At 46.8% G+C, this 19,972-nt stretch overlaps 1 protein-coding gene across 1 annotated transcript in view; it reads left to right on the forward strand.

The window, feature by feature from the left end:
- Positions 1 to 978: 978 nt before the first annotated feature.
- LOC111259383 (uncharacterized) overlaps positions 979 to 19,972 on the forward strand; it is a 30,308-nt gene continuing 11,314 nt past the window's right edge. Inside the window, exons 1-2 of the mRNA XM_022831349.2 lie at positions 979 to 2,175; positions 5,850 to 6,138. Of these exons, the coding sequence (XP_022687084.1) occupies positions 1,974 to 2,175; positions 5,850 to 6,138 (491 nt within the window). The 5' untranslated portion in view covers positions 979 to 1,973. The remainder of the gene's footprint in view (positions 2,176 to 5,849; positions 6,139 to 19,972) is intronic.

Below are 19,972 nucleotides of genomic sequence, written 5' to 3' on the forward strand. Positions count from 1 at the left end.
CACCGCTGACAGGGGCACCGTAAGCACCTCTGATGAATGCGAGTATGTCGGCCTTCTCTCTGAGTGTTTGTCTGCTGTGCAGTAGCATTACTGATGGCTATGATATTTGTGGCGACTTCGGCGTCGCTGCAGGTCCCAGTGAAGCAGAATAGCACGATGGCCCTAACGTGTGTGTAATGTGTGGCACCTCAAACGGCGCCGATGGCGGCTGGTGGAGCGCCCGGATAAGCGGCGCGTTTCGGGAACGGGCCGGCGAACAGAAACGGGCCAGTTTGTTAGTAACTGCTGCCGCTGCTACTCAGTTTACGTGGCAAGAACGAGAGAGCAAGAGTATGAGAGAGTCAAAGTGGGCGATAGATTGAATGAGCAAAAGCAGAGGAAGAAAGCAACTGCGTGTGCGAGGGATGTCTCTGTTGGTCTTCTTCTAGGAGGTAGCAAGCCGAGTCCTGCCGCCTCGCTCCGCGCCTGTGAGTGGAATGAGTGTCTGAGTATCGCATCGGCGCCGCGGTCACTAGAACTAACATCGTACGCGTTCGCTAGGCCCGCGCCCAACCTGCCGTCAGTTGCTGCCATCGTCGTGTCGGCAACGATCGCTGCTTCAACGTCTGTTGGTGTCGGTTCTGTTATTGTTGTCGTTGCTACTGTGGTTGTTGTCGTCGCTGTCGTCAGCACCGGCGACAGCGATGGCAGTGCGAGCGAGTGAACGCCGGTATCGTCGACATCTCCCCTCAAGAATGATAGGGTCTCTGTGCCTATTTCTGTTGGGAGCCTCCAGATGGCGCTTGCGGCCGCCCCTCACCCTGATCATGAAGTCCCGCCCTGCCGATCGGGTTTGGGCGGGACATCACACCTCTTTCGATCTAGCTAGCCGGCTAGCCAGGGAGCACCACGAGCATTTCTTGGCTTCGAAGGCAGCAGCGGCAGCAGCTTCAGCGGCGCGGTGTTGTTGTTCATACTGCTGACGACAAGCTGATTTTGCCTGTTAGTTATATGCTGTTAGTGTTCCGAAGAGGTCGCAGCTCCGAAAGAGCGATCGACACAGAGATATAACAGACACAAACAAGCTACAACGGGAAGGCGTCGCGCAATCCGCAGAACAGACAGCGCCGCTGAAGAGTGAATGCTACTGGTGCTGCTCCTGCTGACAAACCACGACGCAGTCACTTAAGTTGCTGCTGTTACTACTACTATATAACGACCCGTCCTACTTTGATTGGAGAAGGACCCGGCGAACAGCTGAACGGCTCGACGATCGCCTGTACAGCACTACAGACTGGGTGCTTCGGCTGAGTGTCACGATTGTGTGTCTGTGTGTTCATCTGTTTGTACGTGTTGAAACCTGCGTGTCAAAGGAAAGAATATAGGTAACAACAAAAAGAACAACAGCATTAGAGACTGCCCCTGCTAAAAAAAAGTTAATGACATCTTGTGTGTCAAATTCGAACTCAAGGACCAAACCAAGCCACTGACTAACAAGAAACATCCCATTCAATGACTGAGCTGTACAGAAGCAAATCAGAATCAGCAATCTACAGAAATAGTAACGACAGATATTTAAATAGTAATTATAGGATCCATAATTACAACAATCACTCGTAGTGTGAACTTATCCATAGAAGTTGACGTATGTTAGAAAAAACAGTTGACTCCGGTGTGCATGTGCAAATCATCATTGGCTGCAGCTGACGAAGAAATCGTAAAACGAAAAACAGTGCTAAATTGTGCTGTGGTGCAGAATAATTCCAGCGTGTCCTGATCGTGTGTAATCCGACGTATCGTCATCGCAATCACGTAACATTGTTGTTTTAGTCATCAAGCCGCACGAGCTAGTAACTGTGCCCTTTACCTGAATAGTTAGCAAAGTAAAATCGAACGGGGCTGGAACCTGATCAGAGGTCTAGAATATACGATTTATTTATTTTGTTGAACCGTGACCACTTGATGCGCGCCCTTGGCGCAGTGGGGGTCTCGCAATGATTCTCTCGGACAATTCATCGCTTAGCCTGCACGCCCTTAGTGCATTACACGCAGCCAATTTCAATCTGAGTCTTAGCCTTCACGCCAACGGTGAACTCGGCTCACCGAACGGCACAATGAGCCGACAAACGAGCTCGCCTAAGGCAACCGACTTCAGCATTGCAGCCATTATGGCCCGATCTGCTTCTCCCTCAACCGGTGAGTAACTCTTACTTTCTCTTTTACGTCTGCTATTATTATTAAGGGGATGTACGTGTTATCGTATCTTTAACTAATGAAAATAGATGACATATATTGAAGAGATCCGTAGTAATAGTTCCCATAATGGTAATAATCTCACTACGCGCCCATATGTACACACACGCACATACACACAGAGCGCCCATGTGCGCTGTCATCTATCGTATATCTTTGTGGCGGGAAATATAACAACGATTGACTGAAAGCTTCAACTGAACTGTCATCAGCTTTGTTTTAGCGTCTGACCTACCTTTTTTTACTCTTCGACACATTACACTCTGTAAGTGATTCCATGCCGGGATTGGTTTTCCATTGGGCCATTGCTCCTTTTTCCTTCTCTGTTTACCTAGCACGTCTAATCAAGTCAGCCTGTTGTTGTTGCTGGTCTCACCATGTATCGAGCGACCAAGTCAGATACGCAGGTAAGAGGGAAATGAGGAAAGATCGTGACTCTAGTAGCTGCGTTGTAGTGAGAATGATTGGTCCGCTGGTACGAGTGGTAACGCAACCTAGTAGAACAGGAAGTACGCTCGATGCGAAATACATGATTGTCTCCTGATGTATTGCCATATATATATATATATTCTATCGTTCTGTCTGTTACATTCGTCCTGTGGATGTGTGCTTCAGAGTTTGAGTGGCTTCTTCACTCGTTCAATGGCCGGTGATTGAGATTGGGACACATATATGTTCATTAGGGCGCAGGGGATCTAAGACGGCTCTAACCGATTCATAGGACTCTAGTGCTACTGTCGTGCCGCCTTGTCGATGACGTTTCTCCTAAAGGTCACAAAACCGTTCACTTGATAGGACAGGAATGTGCACGACATATAGCCAAAGGACATTTACAGCCATGTTTACCACTTCTGATCGCTAAAGGAGCACCGCCATAGTCGTGAACAGAGCTCTGCATTGTAGTGACCAGACAGCTACATATATACTCATCTTAAGCACATCGTACCCCATTCCCTCTCGTTTACGGTACAAAGACCATCACAACAACAGCGCCCGCTACGGCATTGATACTTGCGCTGCTGCTGTTTATGATGCCTACAGCGGTTGAGATGCTAAGTGATTATTCCATCAAGACAAATGGAAATAATGCCGTATATTATAGGTGAACGTAAACTATCTAGAATAAAAAGAAAAAAGAAGCAGGTTTTCCAACGCGCACCCCATAACCATTAAAAGACAGTTAGCTGCCGACTAACGAAGTTGAGACAGTCTGAAATGAACTGGTCTTTAGCTGCGCCTAGTTTCTTTTAAATCTGCCGCTCTGCCAGTTCTTAGGCTACAGCTTACCTTAGCGCTACCCCAGCGTCTTATCGAAGTTGATCGGCAACTGCCTGCAGATCTACCAGATTGTCTCGTGGCTTTCTTTGTGAGCTTTTCGTATGCTGTATCCATTGGATGGATCAGACATCAGGTAGCGAGGTCTGTCGAACGGCCAAGATGCCATCAAAGATCATTTAATTGGTCTATCAGCTAGTCTGTCGATCTATCTAGTGAGTTAGAACAAGAGCAACCAAGCTAGGCTTTAGCCGGCCTATAAGCGCTTGGTCGATTAGGTCGGTCGGCCACCTCCGCGAGCAGCGACAACCAGCAGCACGTCTGACCCACCGAGACGTAAGGCCGATTCTTGAGATGAAGACCCAAACGAGAAAATGAGCAAGAAAAAGAAGACAATGACGGCGACGACGACGACGACAACAAGATGACAAGTCTAGCGACAGAGCGTGGGTGAGTCGTGAGCGACACTGACAAAGAACCAGCGGCCGTAGCAACAAGAACGACTGCGTAGAAATTAACTATCTATCTCATCATTTTTACGCATTCCGTTCGCGGTCGGCCTGTTTTTCCCGTAGGATTAATAGTCTCTCTTCAACCGGGCTCGACCTTTCTCGTGGCGCGTAACTATGCAAACTTAATTAAGTTTCATAGCGAGCGAGCTTGCTGAGAGCATCTGCATAAAGACAAAGCAACGCTGGCGCTCCAACGAGCGGCGACATTATAGAAACAAAATCATACTTACTCTCTAGAGTAATACATAGTAAATGTACCTATATAATGCAAATGAACGTAACCAGTTGTTGTATAGCAATTGATGGATCTATAATAGACAGACATATATGGCTACGTTACGGGAATACAAAAAAGAAACAGTTTCTTTTATTAAATTTCTAGTACATTTGAATTACATTAGCTATAGACGCAATTGTGCATTTAGACTGGTCGTTCGTCGCATGGCAATAAGTTGACGATAAAAGTTCGCTGGGAACTTAATGATAGCCCAAAGATACTCTGACGCAACACAAACCGATCCGCGCGAAAGAGAAATGAGACAGGATGATCGCGCCATCAGCACTGGTAAACTAGAGCAGTCATTTTGGGTCAGGAGTGTCCATTCGTCTATTTCCTCCACTCTGCCCAGGTCCACTCGGGTCAGTTGAAATGCTCATATCATCAACGTCGGTCCGCTTGCGGTGGCTGATCAGCGACGAGCCCAGCAGTATCTGGGTGGTCACCAGCACTCGCTGCTGCCGCCGCCGTCGCGGCTGGTGAGAAGTCTCGAATCTTTCCGAATTTCCATTTTGAGCTTCCACCTCTTGAACAGCGGGTGAGCAGTTCAGGTGACAGCGCAGATCGTGGGCTCCGGATGTTACCAAGCTGTTTGCATACGTTAAGCCTACTTTTGCTTCTGGTGCTAGCCAAGACTTGGACGAAAAGAAATCGCTCTTTTTGTCGACCATTTTTATTCTAGTCCCATATAACCACCGGCACTGCTGCTGCTAGCACTATTCTAAACTACAACTACGACGACAACGAGAGCTATTTATTAGCCACGAACCACTCTGGGGTGGTCCATGTCAGCGTTCCAGCTCTCAACAGGTCGGCCAATCTAGAAGAAGATACGTGATTTGTGCCTATCCGTTCCTCTCAGAGTATTCATCTCGGTGTATGTGACTGCTTGGAAGAGTGCGCAAGCGAGCCGTTGTTGTTTGTATCTAGTATTCGGCATCTCCCCTTTGTTTGGTCGAGTAACCTGTGAGGGTCGCCGGTGTCTTGATTGCTCCATTCTGCAGTTCTACCTGTGATGGTACAGGACACCGACAACACGATCAAATTAGAGAGGGAGGGAGTCGACCACGACGCAGAGCTCACACGGCTATCTTAGCACATGAATACAATCACCGCCATTAGATCGGTGGGCAGGCAGGCAGACAGGCAGACTGACGAATATCCAAATGGGCATACGCACACCAATATCTTATTTATCTGTCTCGACTGCCCATTTCTTCTTTTTATCGCCGTCCTTATATCGTTTGAGCCACAGCGCACCTTTCTACTGTGCAGGCTCATTCTGTTGTGTCTACGAACGGCGTTATCGTCGACGACAGCCAAATCAAAGAGCTTGGACTTCAGAGCTGGCTGACATCGTCATTCACAAAACAGTACACCATGCGTATGTTGTCTGTCGTTCGTTTACAAAATTAGCTACACAAAACATAATATTAGCCATTTTGCCTATATGTACGTACATGTGTGTACTTGTTTTGCTTGTTGCTGTTGTTATTGTTGCTAACGGTGTTCGGAATTCGGGCTGTCTGTCTTTACTGTGCTTCGCATTGCAGTAACACCGTCCCCTAGTTCCTCTCCGCAGCCGTCTTCGCTTCCATCTTCCTCGTCGCCAACACCCTGTGCGGCGCCACCGAAAGCGAAAAAAAGAAAAATGTCCTCTTCATCGTCATCGCACCCTGATGACGAGAAGACACCGTCTGGACCAAACCCGTACGCATCTTTGTTGCGCGGCGGATGCAATAGCCCAGCACTGGAGAAGGTTGAGTGCCACCTCGAGAACAGGGACCTCTGGGAGAGGTTTAACGAGCTCGGCACTGAAATGATTATCACCAAAACAGGAAGGTAAGTTCACAACACGAGCAACGTCGATTGACAAGTCAGCCCGAATAACGAATGCCCGGGCCGGTCTTCATCGAATCAGTTCGACCGAATCATTACGTACAAAGATATTTTTAGTCATTGTATAATATTGCACAAGCGCACACTTGTGGGCTTATCTATCTGATGTCTTGCAAGCGTGTGATAACATACCTTTGTGTCTGGATCTGGGTCAGTGGGGAAATTGAGCGTGTTATCCCTACTGAAGTTCATTATGAAGCCTCGTTGATATCTCCTATCTTGTTCCCGTCGCGTTGTATTCGAAAGTTGCTCATTCATTTTCTGTAGACACATGTATAGCGCACGTCTGCATAGACGTACTAGATATTGACTCCTCATTTTTTCATGACTATATATATAAAGATGATTGTGAGTCTTCAAACAGAAGAAATGGAAAGAGTTCAGTGTTTCCATGAGACAACGTCACAGTGTTAACCTGAATTCCCCTATGTCCTCAAGTCGATTCCCAATGGACGACCGAACGGACTTGGCCCGCTGCTCGTTTGTTGATTAGTTGTATTGTGATGGTACCCACGATGTACCCGCACCCTAGAATTATTGTTGTTGTACATCCTATGAGGACGATGGTTAGCAGGCGCACAATCACACCACTGCGACCTCCACCATCCTCATTCTCCGTAGTTCTGCCATCATAGTCAGCAGCGGCGCCCATCAAAATCACTCACTCACTCGCTTGCTCACATCAACGCATCACAGCGACCGCAGAGATGGGACAGAGAGTGCGACCTGTGTGTATATGGCTAAAAGCCGAAGGCTGAAGGGGCGTGAGTCTCGAGGGAGTCTCGGCGTCCCGGCGCGGGCATACAGTGTGACTCGGACCGCAGCGCTCTGCACACAGAATTCACAACAAGAGAGGGCGATAGTGCGAAGGAATTGACTCAGCGCCAGTACCTCAAATCGAGGCCTACTGACTTTGTCGAGTTTGGCACCACTGTATATATATGTACGTAGTCCATGTATATGTAGTTGAGTGTGATCATCGGTAGTACATACTTAGTGGGTCGCCTCAACGGCGGTAGAAGTGGCAGTAATGTTAAAATCTCGACGATAACGACATCGACAGACGAAAAACTTTAGCTCGTTGTCGAGCTAAATCGACTTGGTGACAGGACCCGTCATGAGTCTCTTTCGTTTTGCCGTTCTCACTGTTGATTTTTCGCGTCTGTTTGATTTGTCCTCCGTTGACGAGCGGCACCGGCGACATCGGCGGCGATCGCTCAACTCGACTCCCCCGGGCCGACTAGCACCAGCAGCGACGAGCGCGGTGTCCACGATGTTGTTACTCGAGTGCGACAAGATACAACAATAGGAGTCGGTGCATATCTATGACAACAGCCGTCTCATATCCGGCAAAAGAATTAGCCAGAGAGAGACTAACAGCGACAGTCTCACTAACAATTGCTCTGACTTCTTCACAGGTCGCTCTTTGTGCCGTCTTCGCACTGCTGCTGATCTCCGATTATATTCATAGACACACCGAACTCGCTCTTGCTGAGCTAGGATCGCCTTTGCGGTTTTCATCCATTCTGTCCCTTGTTCCCCTATATCGCCTGTGCTTCTTGCCGAGCGACGCCGTTTGCTTTGCGCTGATGTATCTCGCTTAGGTTTCGTTTGCAAGTGATCTAATTGTGCCGGGAGAAGCAGCAGCGGAATGGGCACAGGCCCATCGCGTCTGCTTTTACCGTAGCTATAGTTCACAGCAACACAGACAGCTTTGGCAAAGTCAGTTTCTCTGTCTGGAGTCAGTGGTTATTGGTGCGACGAGAGTCTGCTTGATGAGTATGCCACGCCCCTTGAATTTTGGTGATTTTGCACTTTTTTAGACTTAGAGACTTATCTTGTTTCTCCTTTAATCTCACACGAGACCGATTTGAACAACCAATGACACATTCAAATCGGCCGACAATCATTTCGATCCCGCCGCCGCCGCCGCCACCGCCGCCGCCGCCGCCGCCGCCGCCGCCGCCGCCGCAGCTGATAAGCGTGCGACGCTGCCAATCGTCTCTCCATCGTCAACATCATCAGCATCGCTGCTGGATTTTGATCCGAGCTCACTCAGCAGTGGCAGCCTCAAACTTGCTCGACACTTTGGGAGGCTATAACGAGAAGTGAAAGGGGGCAGTGCAACTGTCTGGAGGTGTCGCAGCGACAGTAGTAACAGCAGCAGCGGCAACAGTAGTAGATCTCGCTCGATCTGTCAGGACAAGTCGAATCAGCGGGACAATCTGTTGACCCGGCCTGCCTACTTTTGATCGTACATGCATACATATACACAGCACATGAGTTACATATGCACTGCTACTACAGCTAGTCTACTGACGACTACGAGATACGAGCAGATGATCTAACACGTCGCCGATCCGACCAACTGAATGTTGTCCTCGTCACGATGTCGTCATCCTTCAATTGTAGCACATTTTCGTCGAGCGGCCACCGCTTCGGCAGCGTTGGCCGTCTAATGGCGTCGAATTGACTATGACAACTATTGCAATCGAAAAATGCAATGCGAGGGTCGATCGATCGAACGAAAGGACAGAGGGATCAGTGGGTGTCATCATGTGTGACAGTTGCAAGGCCATCAAATTTGTTGGCTAGATCTAACTTGTTACTGTTGTCGTTGTTGTTATACGAAGAGATAGAACCGTCGTATACTGGTTCGTTCTCTCGAAAGGGGAACTCACCTGGCCGACAAGACAGAAAGTGAGTGAGGAATAAGGACAACCGAAGGCTGGAGGACGTCACGCGGTTCGTCGAATCTCGGAACCACCGCCGCTTGTGGTTGTCGTAGGGCTTGCTCAACTCCGACATAAAAACGCTGACAATAAAGTAGCCAGCGTGTGATCTACGTGGAGATGACGATAACAACAACTACTTAATAACGACACGAGTGTTTGCGTTCTGTGGTAGTTCTAGGTTGTATAGCTGTTATGGACGAATATACATAGACTTTCTCACCGAGGAACTCTCCGACTATTTAGGCTCGAGCCCACTCTGAAATCCGGGAAATTTCGCCACGACTCGATACTTAGATAGCGTTACAATAAAATTTTCTAGTTACTGTAAAAATGGCACGGCCTGTATTTCAAAACACTTAATTGAATCGGCTTCTTCCATCAGCTGGCTTCCGATGCTCAGCTTCCGATTGCTGTTACTGCTGCTTGGTGAGCACCTTCTGCCCGTAGAATCTAATTCCGTTAGCCAACGGGGCTGCGGTGCTGATGACGGCATACGGCAAATGCCATCTGTCGTTCATCATCATTTGCTGCTGCCCTCTCACCGCTTCTGCTTTGACCGATGCCTCTAGAAATAGTCATCCCTCTTTCAGACAACGACATGATGGCCACGAGCCGATCTGCCACCTGGCAACAACGACTGACTAGCAAATCAATATAGAGATCCTGTAACCACAGCAACACCGACAAGCAGAACGGCGACGACGACGACGACAATATTCTGTAGTGCGGCTGCTGCTGATGACAACGATGCCATCGCTTATGGCTACGCAAGTGTCCGTATATAGAGATCGTCAGAGCAGACATAGACCAATTGGAAAGTTGCGTTGTACAAAGCATGACGAGAATAGCAGCGGCAGCAGAAACTCTAGGACAAGAACTCGTCAATGAATAATGATGATGTCAACGATAATAGAACTCTATTTGCATCTGCAGTGTTTCGCTATGAAACAAAATCAAAAACGCTGTTATGACGAGTAGCACAGATGCATGTACTGTGCGTACGTCGACGTGTTTATGTAAGATTGAGTAGGATACGTTCTAGTAAGCGCGCTAGCGCTCCCTACCGACGGATCTCTTGTACACGCAGTTAACCAACCCCATAAGAACAGATATATCGCAAAGTATTAGATTAGTTGTATCTTTAATATGGTGCATCATTCATACGTTGCTAAGGTGATTGTGGCTTACACTTGCGAGACCTTTTGGTAGCCTTTTATTTTAGCCCCACACTTCTAACGTCCTCTGAGTGATAAGTACGTGAAGCAATTACGGGCAGGACAATCGCGTACTGTCCACCACTGCAAAATTTCATCAGTGCATTAAGTGCTGCTGCTGGTTGGTTCGTGATTGTGCTTGAGCCCATAATAATTTACGTTAGCACCAATAGAGGCTTACCAACTGCGAGAAGTTCTAGGGCGGCGGTGGCAGCAGGATCTGCGCCGTCCGTCTATATTGCATTGTGCAGGCCAAGAGCGAGGCGAGTCGTCGGCAAATGGGCCTATAGTTCGACGGCCTGTCTAGCCATCGCGCGTCTCACTGAGCGACGTTGCTCTCCACTATAGCGACGGAAGAGGAGTTTCGCAAACGGATCCTCGAATCTTTTTGACTGTTGCCGTTGATTATGACGATAACGCTGCTGATGATGGTCTATCCAATTTTCTACAAATAATTAATATTGTTAATATCTATTGTCTGCTATTGCCATCACCGCTGGTTGGTACGGCGTACTTTGCCGTAAATGGCATTATCAGCCGGAACTCGGCCGCGGGACACGGCCACGATATGATTGTGAGCCCCGGTGGCTGACTAGCTAGCGCCCAACAGTTCGCTATGAGCTCGACAATGTCACCCCGCGGATTACAATAGCCGACTCCCAGTTTACCCATTACAGAACGACTGTTGCATCGCACTGCGACCTATTTTATCCAACCCCGTTTATAACCTTAACAGCATCTGCTGGACAAGGGGCATAAAAATAGAACACGTAACTATATAAAGCGAAATATTGGGTGGTCGAAAAAGTATTGACGGTTTCCAAACCGAAATTAAGCTAACTGGTTTTTATGCTTCGAAGCAATACTGCAAAGCGTAAAATGTGCGATTCTGCTTAATGACCCTATTCCATTTTCCCCGTAACAACATACTGCCATCACTGTAAAACCTCTGTGTTTTCGGATCGAAAAATTGCGAGAAATGATTTGTGCATCCTTCCATCGACTAGCACCATTAAAGAAGTTCCGCTCAGACCGAAACAGATGATAGTCTGATGATACAAGATCCAAGCTATACCGCAAATGCCTTGAAATTTTTCATCCAATTTCTCTCGTCTTTTCCCGGCTAGCTACGGATATGGTTGTGGTCTGGTAGCATTGACATGGTGGAAAATGGCGCTCATTCCGTTTACTAGTCCCGATCGATTTCTTCAATGGCTTTTTGTAATCCTGTTAGTTGTTGACGGTAGAGGTCCGAATCAATTGTTTTGCCAGCCCTACCAAGTGCCGCTTTCTTTGGCGTGGAGCATTTCCTTTCTCTGAGCGCGCATCGTGTCCTATGTAATCCGCTTTTTATCGTTTGTATGGCTCGATTTCGTGTGGTGCGCAAACATCAACCTTTCTTCTAATTAGCCTTTTCAAACGGCTTAACATTGTTTAGTGACGGACGTTCATTTTTCCCGTCACAGCATGTTGCTCTTGCTCAGGACTAATAACGATTTTATTAGTTTTTTTTTCGTAATTGGTCGAAGAGCAAGCAGAACCATCTTTGCGCCGTTTCTTCCAATAACGCATCTCGGCCTTATACTGCACAGGTTTTTTACGGACCTGGCCAATACTCGGGCCTCTATCGTAACAAAATAGTAAAACATAGCGGGTTTTAACACACATTTTAATCATCTTTGAAGCTAAGTGTGACAAAATTCGAACTACCTTAACACATCGTCTGCTACCAGATTTCAGCTGCTGAACGACATCATCGCCGATCCAATGCGATCCATATTGCCTAAGATAGGTAACTTTAAAGTTACCTAGCTAGAAAGAGCGTCATATATATTACAGCATAAAAGCTAATATTAGAAGGAAAGTGGCAAATTAGAATAAATTCAATGCACACAGGTGTTCGGTGGGTGTGATAGTGTAGAAAACTAAGCGGAAGTGGTCTCAAAAATACGAAGGCAATCGGGAGAGGAAAGGACACGTCCAGGTCGTCCGATAAAAGACCGATCACCTGGCTATTTCTACCATTTTTCGAAAGGACTGCACGCCTTTATTAATACCCGACCGTAGCAGTTCTGAGCCTCTAGTTATTAGTGAAAGCCTTTTTCATAACGGGTCATTTTTCTTTAAGTGGTAATGCCTTACTTTATTTTCATCAGCTTGATGAATTTGTCTTGTGGCGACACAACGGACGATATTTAACACGTGTAGACTGAGACTAAAAACATGTTATTTTTATGGGCACTAACAGACCAAACGAGAGAGCAGCCAGTAACCCCCTTTGCTCGCAGCTTCGAAGCTGGGCGGAGTATGCTTCTGGAGTCTGGTTGTTGTCACAAGAAGTGGTGGCACTACTCTCGCTTATCAAACGTCTGATTTAGCGAACTGATCTAGATTCGTTTTTTCCTTGATGATGTTGTCTAGCGTTCGTGAAGATCTAAACCCAGAGCCCCAGCAGCTATGTTGCAATTAGCACAGATTGATTGCAATAACTTAAGCATGTTACTATGCCTAGACGTAATTGACTCGTCTCTGCTAAGTTGACAATGAGCGTATTCATGTGTGTGAATGTTTTATGGCAAGAATGCAAAATATCTGCACTGGATGGCATTTAAGCCCGAGCAAAGATAAGTTCTGCTAGGAAACCCGCTCTCCTCCTCCGACTTTTCGTTTCCGCCGTTTCCCTCACGCGTGCCTGCGGCCTCTAGCTGGACGCAAAGCACTGCTTGATGGCGCCAAGCATAACACAATTTTCGTTGATGTCATTGGACATTATATCACTGAGTGTCTCTGTTAATAAATTTGCTACAGGTCAGAGAACAGCGGTGCGAAACGATGGCGGCGTCTGGTGGAATATCCGATCGCTGCTATCAGCATCGCCAGTGAGTCAAGAATAAGCGAGAGAGAGAGAGAGAGAGAGAGAGAGAGAGAGAGTCGACAGAACATAAAGACCAAGTCATCTATGGCGACGAGATTGGACCGAAAAACAGAGCCTGATTTCCCCGGCCTACTAATGGTCCCGTAACAACAAAGCATGAGTGGCTGTGAGTGTGGGTTAAGTCAAGAGTGTCTCCGTGCAAAGCGACAGCTCTCACCGCATCGTCGGTGTTGTTCTGAGTCACCCCCCACCCCAGCCCGTCTGTTCATGTGCAATCCACAGTGAATCGACTATTAAGGAGATGTTCAATCTAATTTTACGATGTTATTTTAGAAATAAACGAAAACAAAATCCCTATCGCCGCTCTCGCTAAAGTTTCAATGGATCTGGCTTCATCTAGTCTTTCGAATCTCCCGCTAGTGACGCACTCATCTCGCACAGATGCCTCCGAAAACAGTGTTGATCGCCTAGACGGTGGAAATAGCCGCTTCTCTGTGTCTAAACCGGTCAGGACTTCGGACCATGGATAAACGCGCATGTCCAGCATCGTACCGAATAGGCGTCGAGTGGCTTTTTTTTTTTTACTTTCTGTCTTTTCGTTTGACGATTGTAACGCTACTGCTAATGCCGTCGATTGAAAATGCTGGTTACGCTAGCTTTTTGATGAGACGCTGCTGTTTCGCTCTGTATCTCTATCGATGTTTCATCGATCGCTGTGTGGGAAGAATATTCGACTAAAGGGCCGTAAGTGATCAGGCAGCAAATAAGGGAAACGGACGGCTTTTCAGAAAGATGCACGAATTAGTCGAAGTAGCAACGAGCAGATTCCGCGGTTCGGCAGAGAAGTTGTCTGGGAAAATAATCATCACCGGCATCGGTGGATTATATTGACGACTGGAAAAAAGGGCATACGAGAACCATTGGATTTATCGAACGACACTATTCGACACCTAGTAGGTGCTACATCTGAAACAGAGGCTAAACGTTGCTTGTTATTGATTCGCTGGTACGGACGTAAACAACTGTATTATCATCGTTGCATGCGATAAGCGTGCGATGTCTTATGATACGCGACATGATCAACCGAAAAACAAAACGGGCAGCTAAAATTGTTCGCTCACCTAAAAATACTGGCTAGCTTGTTCGATGTCCAAAATGGCCACATTCATGTCACTTAGAAACAGTGCGCAAACGCCGAACGCGCGAAGATAGAAAGAAGAACTTTTATTTGATGCATTAATTTAAAAGAAGAAAATGCGCCAAAGCAAATCATTCGTTCCTTTCTGCTAATGACAACAACGATACGATATAAATCGATTTCACGCGTCTAAAAAACATGCTTGCCGAGTAACGACGGCGACGATTCAACAATTACGTCAGCACGCTACTGCGTGGTAACGGCAAGATGTCCTTTTCATTGCTACGGATAATAATTGGCATACTTTGATGAATGATTTCGTGCGGATCTGTAGCCGTGAAAATAGATAAAGGAAAAAAAAAATAAAGAGAATTAAGCAATTTAATTTCATCGCTGTATTTTTCCGCTATGATCGTTTACTGTCATTGAATATGAGCCAACTAAACATTTCATAATAGGATCAGTAGATCGGATTTAATCTACGATCCGAAATCCAAGTTCGTAATCCGAACAGCGGCTCATTTGATGTGCCAAGCCCTTGTCAAAACGCTTGTTACCACCGTACGGTTTTGGCGCAGAGACGCTCGTGCTATTTGACTAAATTTCATACTCAATGTATAGTACGTAAAATACTACCGATGCGCGCTACAACCAAGAAACGTACGAATAGGCTATAGAATTTAGCTTTGGCTATGGGAAGCCGTTCTGCCACTTCCCTCGCGATTCCTGAATATGCATACATCGTCCTAATCGTCGGTATAATACTAGTGGATGTGCGCGAATCTCCTTGGGGGCTGGTGGTTCACGGAGACGTGCGACGGGGATGTTGTAGCTAATGTTTTTGGTGCAATTATGAAGTGGTGGTATATCGCTGCTGTCGTTGACTGGAGTGGGAACCAAGGCATTAGGTACTATAAGAAATGAGGGAAGCGAAGGGCTGGGGGGTCATTTAGAGGACACCAGGTGTGAGTTCGACAGCGACAACGTTCAAAGCAAAAAACAAGAGTGCGAAAAATATAGGTCTTCAGGACCTCGCGCGCGACGCGTAAATGAAGTGAACAAGTCGAAAAGCAATACCAACGAACGGACAAACGAACGACCGACCGATGTACGGGGTGACTTCCCCGTCTTCTGGCCCGCCCGACAGCCTGCCAGGCAAGCCAGCGAGCGAGCGCGCGCGAAGTTGCTGTTGCGGCAATTGACCGCAGCCGCTGATGAACGTTGATGCTGGTGGCTAAATGATCCCGCCTAATGGCTAATTCAGGGGGCTGGACCTTAGCTGAACAATGGGAACAGCGAGCGAGGTGACTTAGCCTGTCTAACTGAGAGAAGTGAAGCGAAGTGAAGAGACGGGAACGGTTTCTTTTCGTCTCGTCTTCTTGCTTAAAGCCTGGATTGCCCGTCATTTTGGCAGCAGCAGCAACTAGAAGAAACTGGCTGCACGTTCGACAACCATAACCTATCCTGACGATCGGCGGTTTACTATCTTTGAACATGTGTCTTCGAGGCAGATTTCAAAAAGCGCGTTACATATAGAGCAATATAAGTGTTCGCATACTGGTGAACTAGACTCACGCTAATTGGAACTTGTCAAATAATAAAGGCCATTTACATCGATGGCCATACTGGAACAAATATTCATGCCGCGGATTCTGGCATAATTAATGCTGCGATCTGTACGCTAAGTAAAGGCTTGTTAACACTCGATACACTGGAGGCAAAAGGCTAGATGGGAAACGCCGTCAAGTTAAGACCCTGGGTTCGTGACAAAGGAACATTTAAAAAAAAAAAAAAAAAAACGTTTTTCCTGTGGACACTGCTCGTTATCAGTGTTATCGAATCTCCAGTGATTTGTGGAGCTTCTAAAACGCTCATTGCCGTCCCTGTATTTTTTATTATTTGATATCTTTTTCAACAGTGATGTTAGGTCACAGACACTGTGTACGTTCCTATGCTGTCACTGTTCAAATTGTTGCTGTTGTTACGACGGTAGCGTTTTTGACGCCGGTGCGACAGTTAGTACTGCATTTACGTGCACGCATCTCTTCTCTCGGTGCGCGGCAGGATCAATTTTGCATTCGGCGTTCGGCCAAAGGCGCCCTTTTTACTTTCCGCTGCTGCCGCCTTCTGTTCGGCAACTGCTTCGATGCTGGCGATCGTATTCGCAGCAGTCTTCATCGCCATAGTAGCACTATAGCAGTTGTTATTGTTCCTGTAATGATGCTGATGGTAGTCATAGCTGCAGCAGCGGCGGCAGCTGCAGTAGTAGCCATACTTTTTAAGTGCCTGCCGCTGTCTGCGTTCGGCTCTCTGTCAAAAGAGCACAAAACGAAATTTGGCCAAAACAATAATAATCGGGGCGGAACTTGCCCATCGCCATCATGAGCAGTGAGCAGCGGCACTGTCGGTCGCTGGTGGGGTTCTTATTGCCATTGATCGTCACGGCAGCAGAAGCAATGATGGCGGCTATTGCTGCTGTCTTCGGCTGAACGCAGCAGCTGCTGCTGCTGCTGCTGCAGCAGCATGTATTCTATACGAATAGCCATAAGACGGGTGCGAATTCGGACCGTTACAACTAGTACTAGCAGAAACGAAGTAGGTACGAGATAGGGGGACAACGGTTATAAAAAAAAAAAGCAGGGCCCACGAATGGACGACATACGATATGATGACCCGTTTTGATTCCGATCGCAGACTAGGTAACATTTCTTAAGCTCTTCCGTTGCCCATACGAAATTCGTAATCCCTGTACAGCTGTGAATTTAGGCACCGTTCTAAACTGTTGTATCACACGTTTGTGTGTGTCTCGACAAATGGGATACAGTTGGTTATTCGAGTAAATGCAGCAAGATCTCGTGTCGACTCCAACTATGCCTCGCCTGCTGTTGACGCCAGCTGCCTCATTCGTACTTGCATTTGCCCATTTGCCGCTGCTGGATGGGATGACAGAGAAACGCCGGCGTCGTATCGAAGTCGTCACGAACTCACTCATACCGCCTTCTGCTACTGCCCTATGCGTCGATCAAAATTAACGCCAGATTCCCAGTAGCAGAATTAGGGCGATTGGAAAATGAGGACAAACTGAAAAGTCGAATTGATTTCTTCATGGTTCTGTGTCGCCCTTCGGTTGTAACGACAACCCGTTCGAGTTTTCGCCTCGGACACAAAAAACAAATCTCTCGTCCGCCGTAAATTCTCATATCGTCATATGTATCTTTCCACACAATGGCGGACTAACCAAGTCCACGATTAGCGAGTTCTATTCATACTTCCTACAGTTACTGACAAACGAGAAATTTTATATAGACGAAGTGCAATACTTTTATTGACAGGTACAAGCAATCACGGGTTGCCATACGTTACAGCCAGTCGTCATCGGAGGGCGAACGGAAAACCGAAAAGAGGGTGCAATCAGTCATGAAGCGATTAGTGTCGCTTTTTCATCGTAGGTGCAGAAAAAAAGCACCGTTGATCTTTAATGCCGCTTATTCGCTCGTCGATGCCAGGACATTTAAAAAAAAACTAACGGAACGACACCTACCGCGAATAGGTTTATCGAGACTTCTAAATAATCATTATCATACTAATCATAATAAAGATATTCTCTATTCATCTGTTCGGATAGAGCACCAACGCGGCAGACGATTAGTCGAAAATTGCTACTGCGCCCAATCCTCTATCTATTGTTTTTGCGGCCGGCCGATCAGCCACTGAATCCGATCGTCGTTGCCGCCGCCGCCGCCGCCGCCACAGGCGCGTCTAAGTGATCCAGCAAATAAAATTGAATTCAAAAAAAGGTCGATTATTTTACAATTCTGCCACTCGATGATGGAAGCGATCGACCGATGCGGACTACGCCAGCCGCATCCAACCGACGGCCCCGTTCGTTAGTAGAGCTAAAACGAAATTGTCGACGTTAGCGCACGAACGAATCCCAACAATAATAATCAATGGCTCTATTCATATTACTATTATTTTTCCGTTTGTAGGTAGGGACATCTATGTTGTCCAGCCGGTTTAGCACTGCCTAGACGCTTCCTTTGGCATAATAGCTGAGGCCGTTGTTGCACTAATATCTGAACCCGAATCGGCAATCGGTTGCAAGTTTGAGACGACGACGGGAGCTATGCGAAGATCAAAAAAAGTATCATTTTGTAAATTGTCTGTTCATGATGTTGATCCTGACTATCAACAGCAGCAACAGCAGCAGCAGCAGCAGCAAACTCGTCATCGTCCTTACATCTGTTGCTGTTATTATAATAATTATTATTACTATTACGATTTGTTTCAATTGCAACATTTATTTCCAGTTGCTGTCGGTTCCATCGTGCTCTAAGTGATTCATTGGAAAGGTTGGAAGCGGGCAAGGAACCGTGCAGGGAGGGTCTAGTTCGATGTTGCGATATTGTTGGGTGGAGTTCTGAGCGTATCCCTGTGTGTTTACGAATAGATACGCATGTCATCGCGATGATACTTAATCGCGATAAACGGGCAGAACATTGCCACATCATCATGGTCGAAGTCTGCACAGTCCTTCCCTGCCACTACACTACCCCGAAAGTCAATTGCGACTCGATCGCCGGCAGCGGAACGGTAATCAGGCTGGCCAAAGCCGCGCTTTGTGCGCGTGTGTACTAATATATTGGTGTTGGTCACAACCTCTGTCTCTCCTGTAGTGGCTGGCATGAGGGAGAATTTTTATGCCATCATTTTTTATGCGTAAGTGATCCTTTTGCATGGACGAGAGAGGAGCAAGAAGAAGCAATCATGATGTGGACGAGGACTGAAAGGAACTAAAGAATGGTTGCAGCCAAAGGAGGAGTGATCCGTAGAGTTCATTGCATGGAAGGCCTTCATTGTCTATGCACTACGTGCAAACACACATGACTGCGTATGGACTAGACAAGGTAATAAGGGAAGAAAACACATTGAGTTAATCAGAGAAGAAGCAAGCAAGACTGCTAGTAGGTAGCACAAACTTGAACATTCAGAGCGATGCCTTGTCTGACGACTTTCGCCCGGCTCGTTCTCCCGAGTGATTCTCTCGCTATGAAGCCTTCTTAATGAGCCTCGTTCCCGCACCTCAGGGGCCTACTGGTAGGGAGATGGGCCAGCGACTCACTGCAGCTAATCGGGACAATCACCCGATCGACTAGTCTATAGAAGCAACAGTGAAAGAGACTAAGTTTGGAGCGAGGATAAGAACGAGGTCGGTAGCGGCCACCCGGTGATCATCAAAAGCAGGGAACACTTCGTCACTATTGTTTCTTCTGTAGGATGAGATCATCGTCGAACCCACTAGTTTGAATGATGCAACGAAATGCCCGTCGTCTCCCAGAGAGAGAGAGAGAGAGAGAGAGAGAAATGTACAGGCCACAACAAAACTAGCTATAGAATTATAAATTACAGGATGCTCGTATGATACAACAGCCGGCTTATGTATTTACTGTACTCTGTTAGAAGAATCACCAGTTCAATGTTGATAATTACTACTTTTACAAGTAAACGAGTATAGATATAGGACTTGTTACTGTCATTGATAGCTATTCTTTTACAAATCATTGCATGCACACGGTATGCATTGTATGTGTGTAGTTACACACAGGCTGCTACGAAATGAAGTGCTGCATGTTCAACAATACTTCATGCAGCCTAGGCTGCATGAGGGTTCATACTTTATACTATTGATTTTGGTGCAGCGCAATGGCAAAATAGCCAGTTGCCAAAGCAACTGGTTTGTGATCTGTTGGGGTTCTTTAACATGTATGTATATATATATATATATATATATATATATACACACACACAAATACAG

Source organism: Varroa jacobsoni, unplaced genomic scaffold (genome assembly GCF_002532875.2).
Source record: "Varroa jacobsoni isolate VJ856 unplaced genomic scaffold, vjacob_1.0 scaffold_326, whole genome shotgun sequence".
In the NCBI taxonomy this organism is placed as follows: domain Eukaryota; kingdom Metazoa; phylum Arthropoda; class Arachnida; order Mesostigmata; family Varroidae; genus Varroa; species Varroa jacobsoni.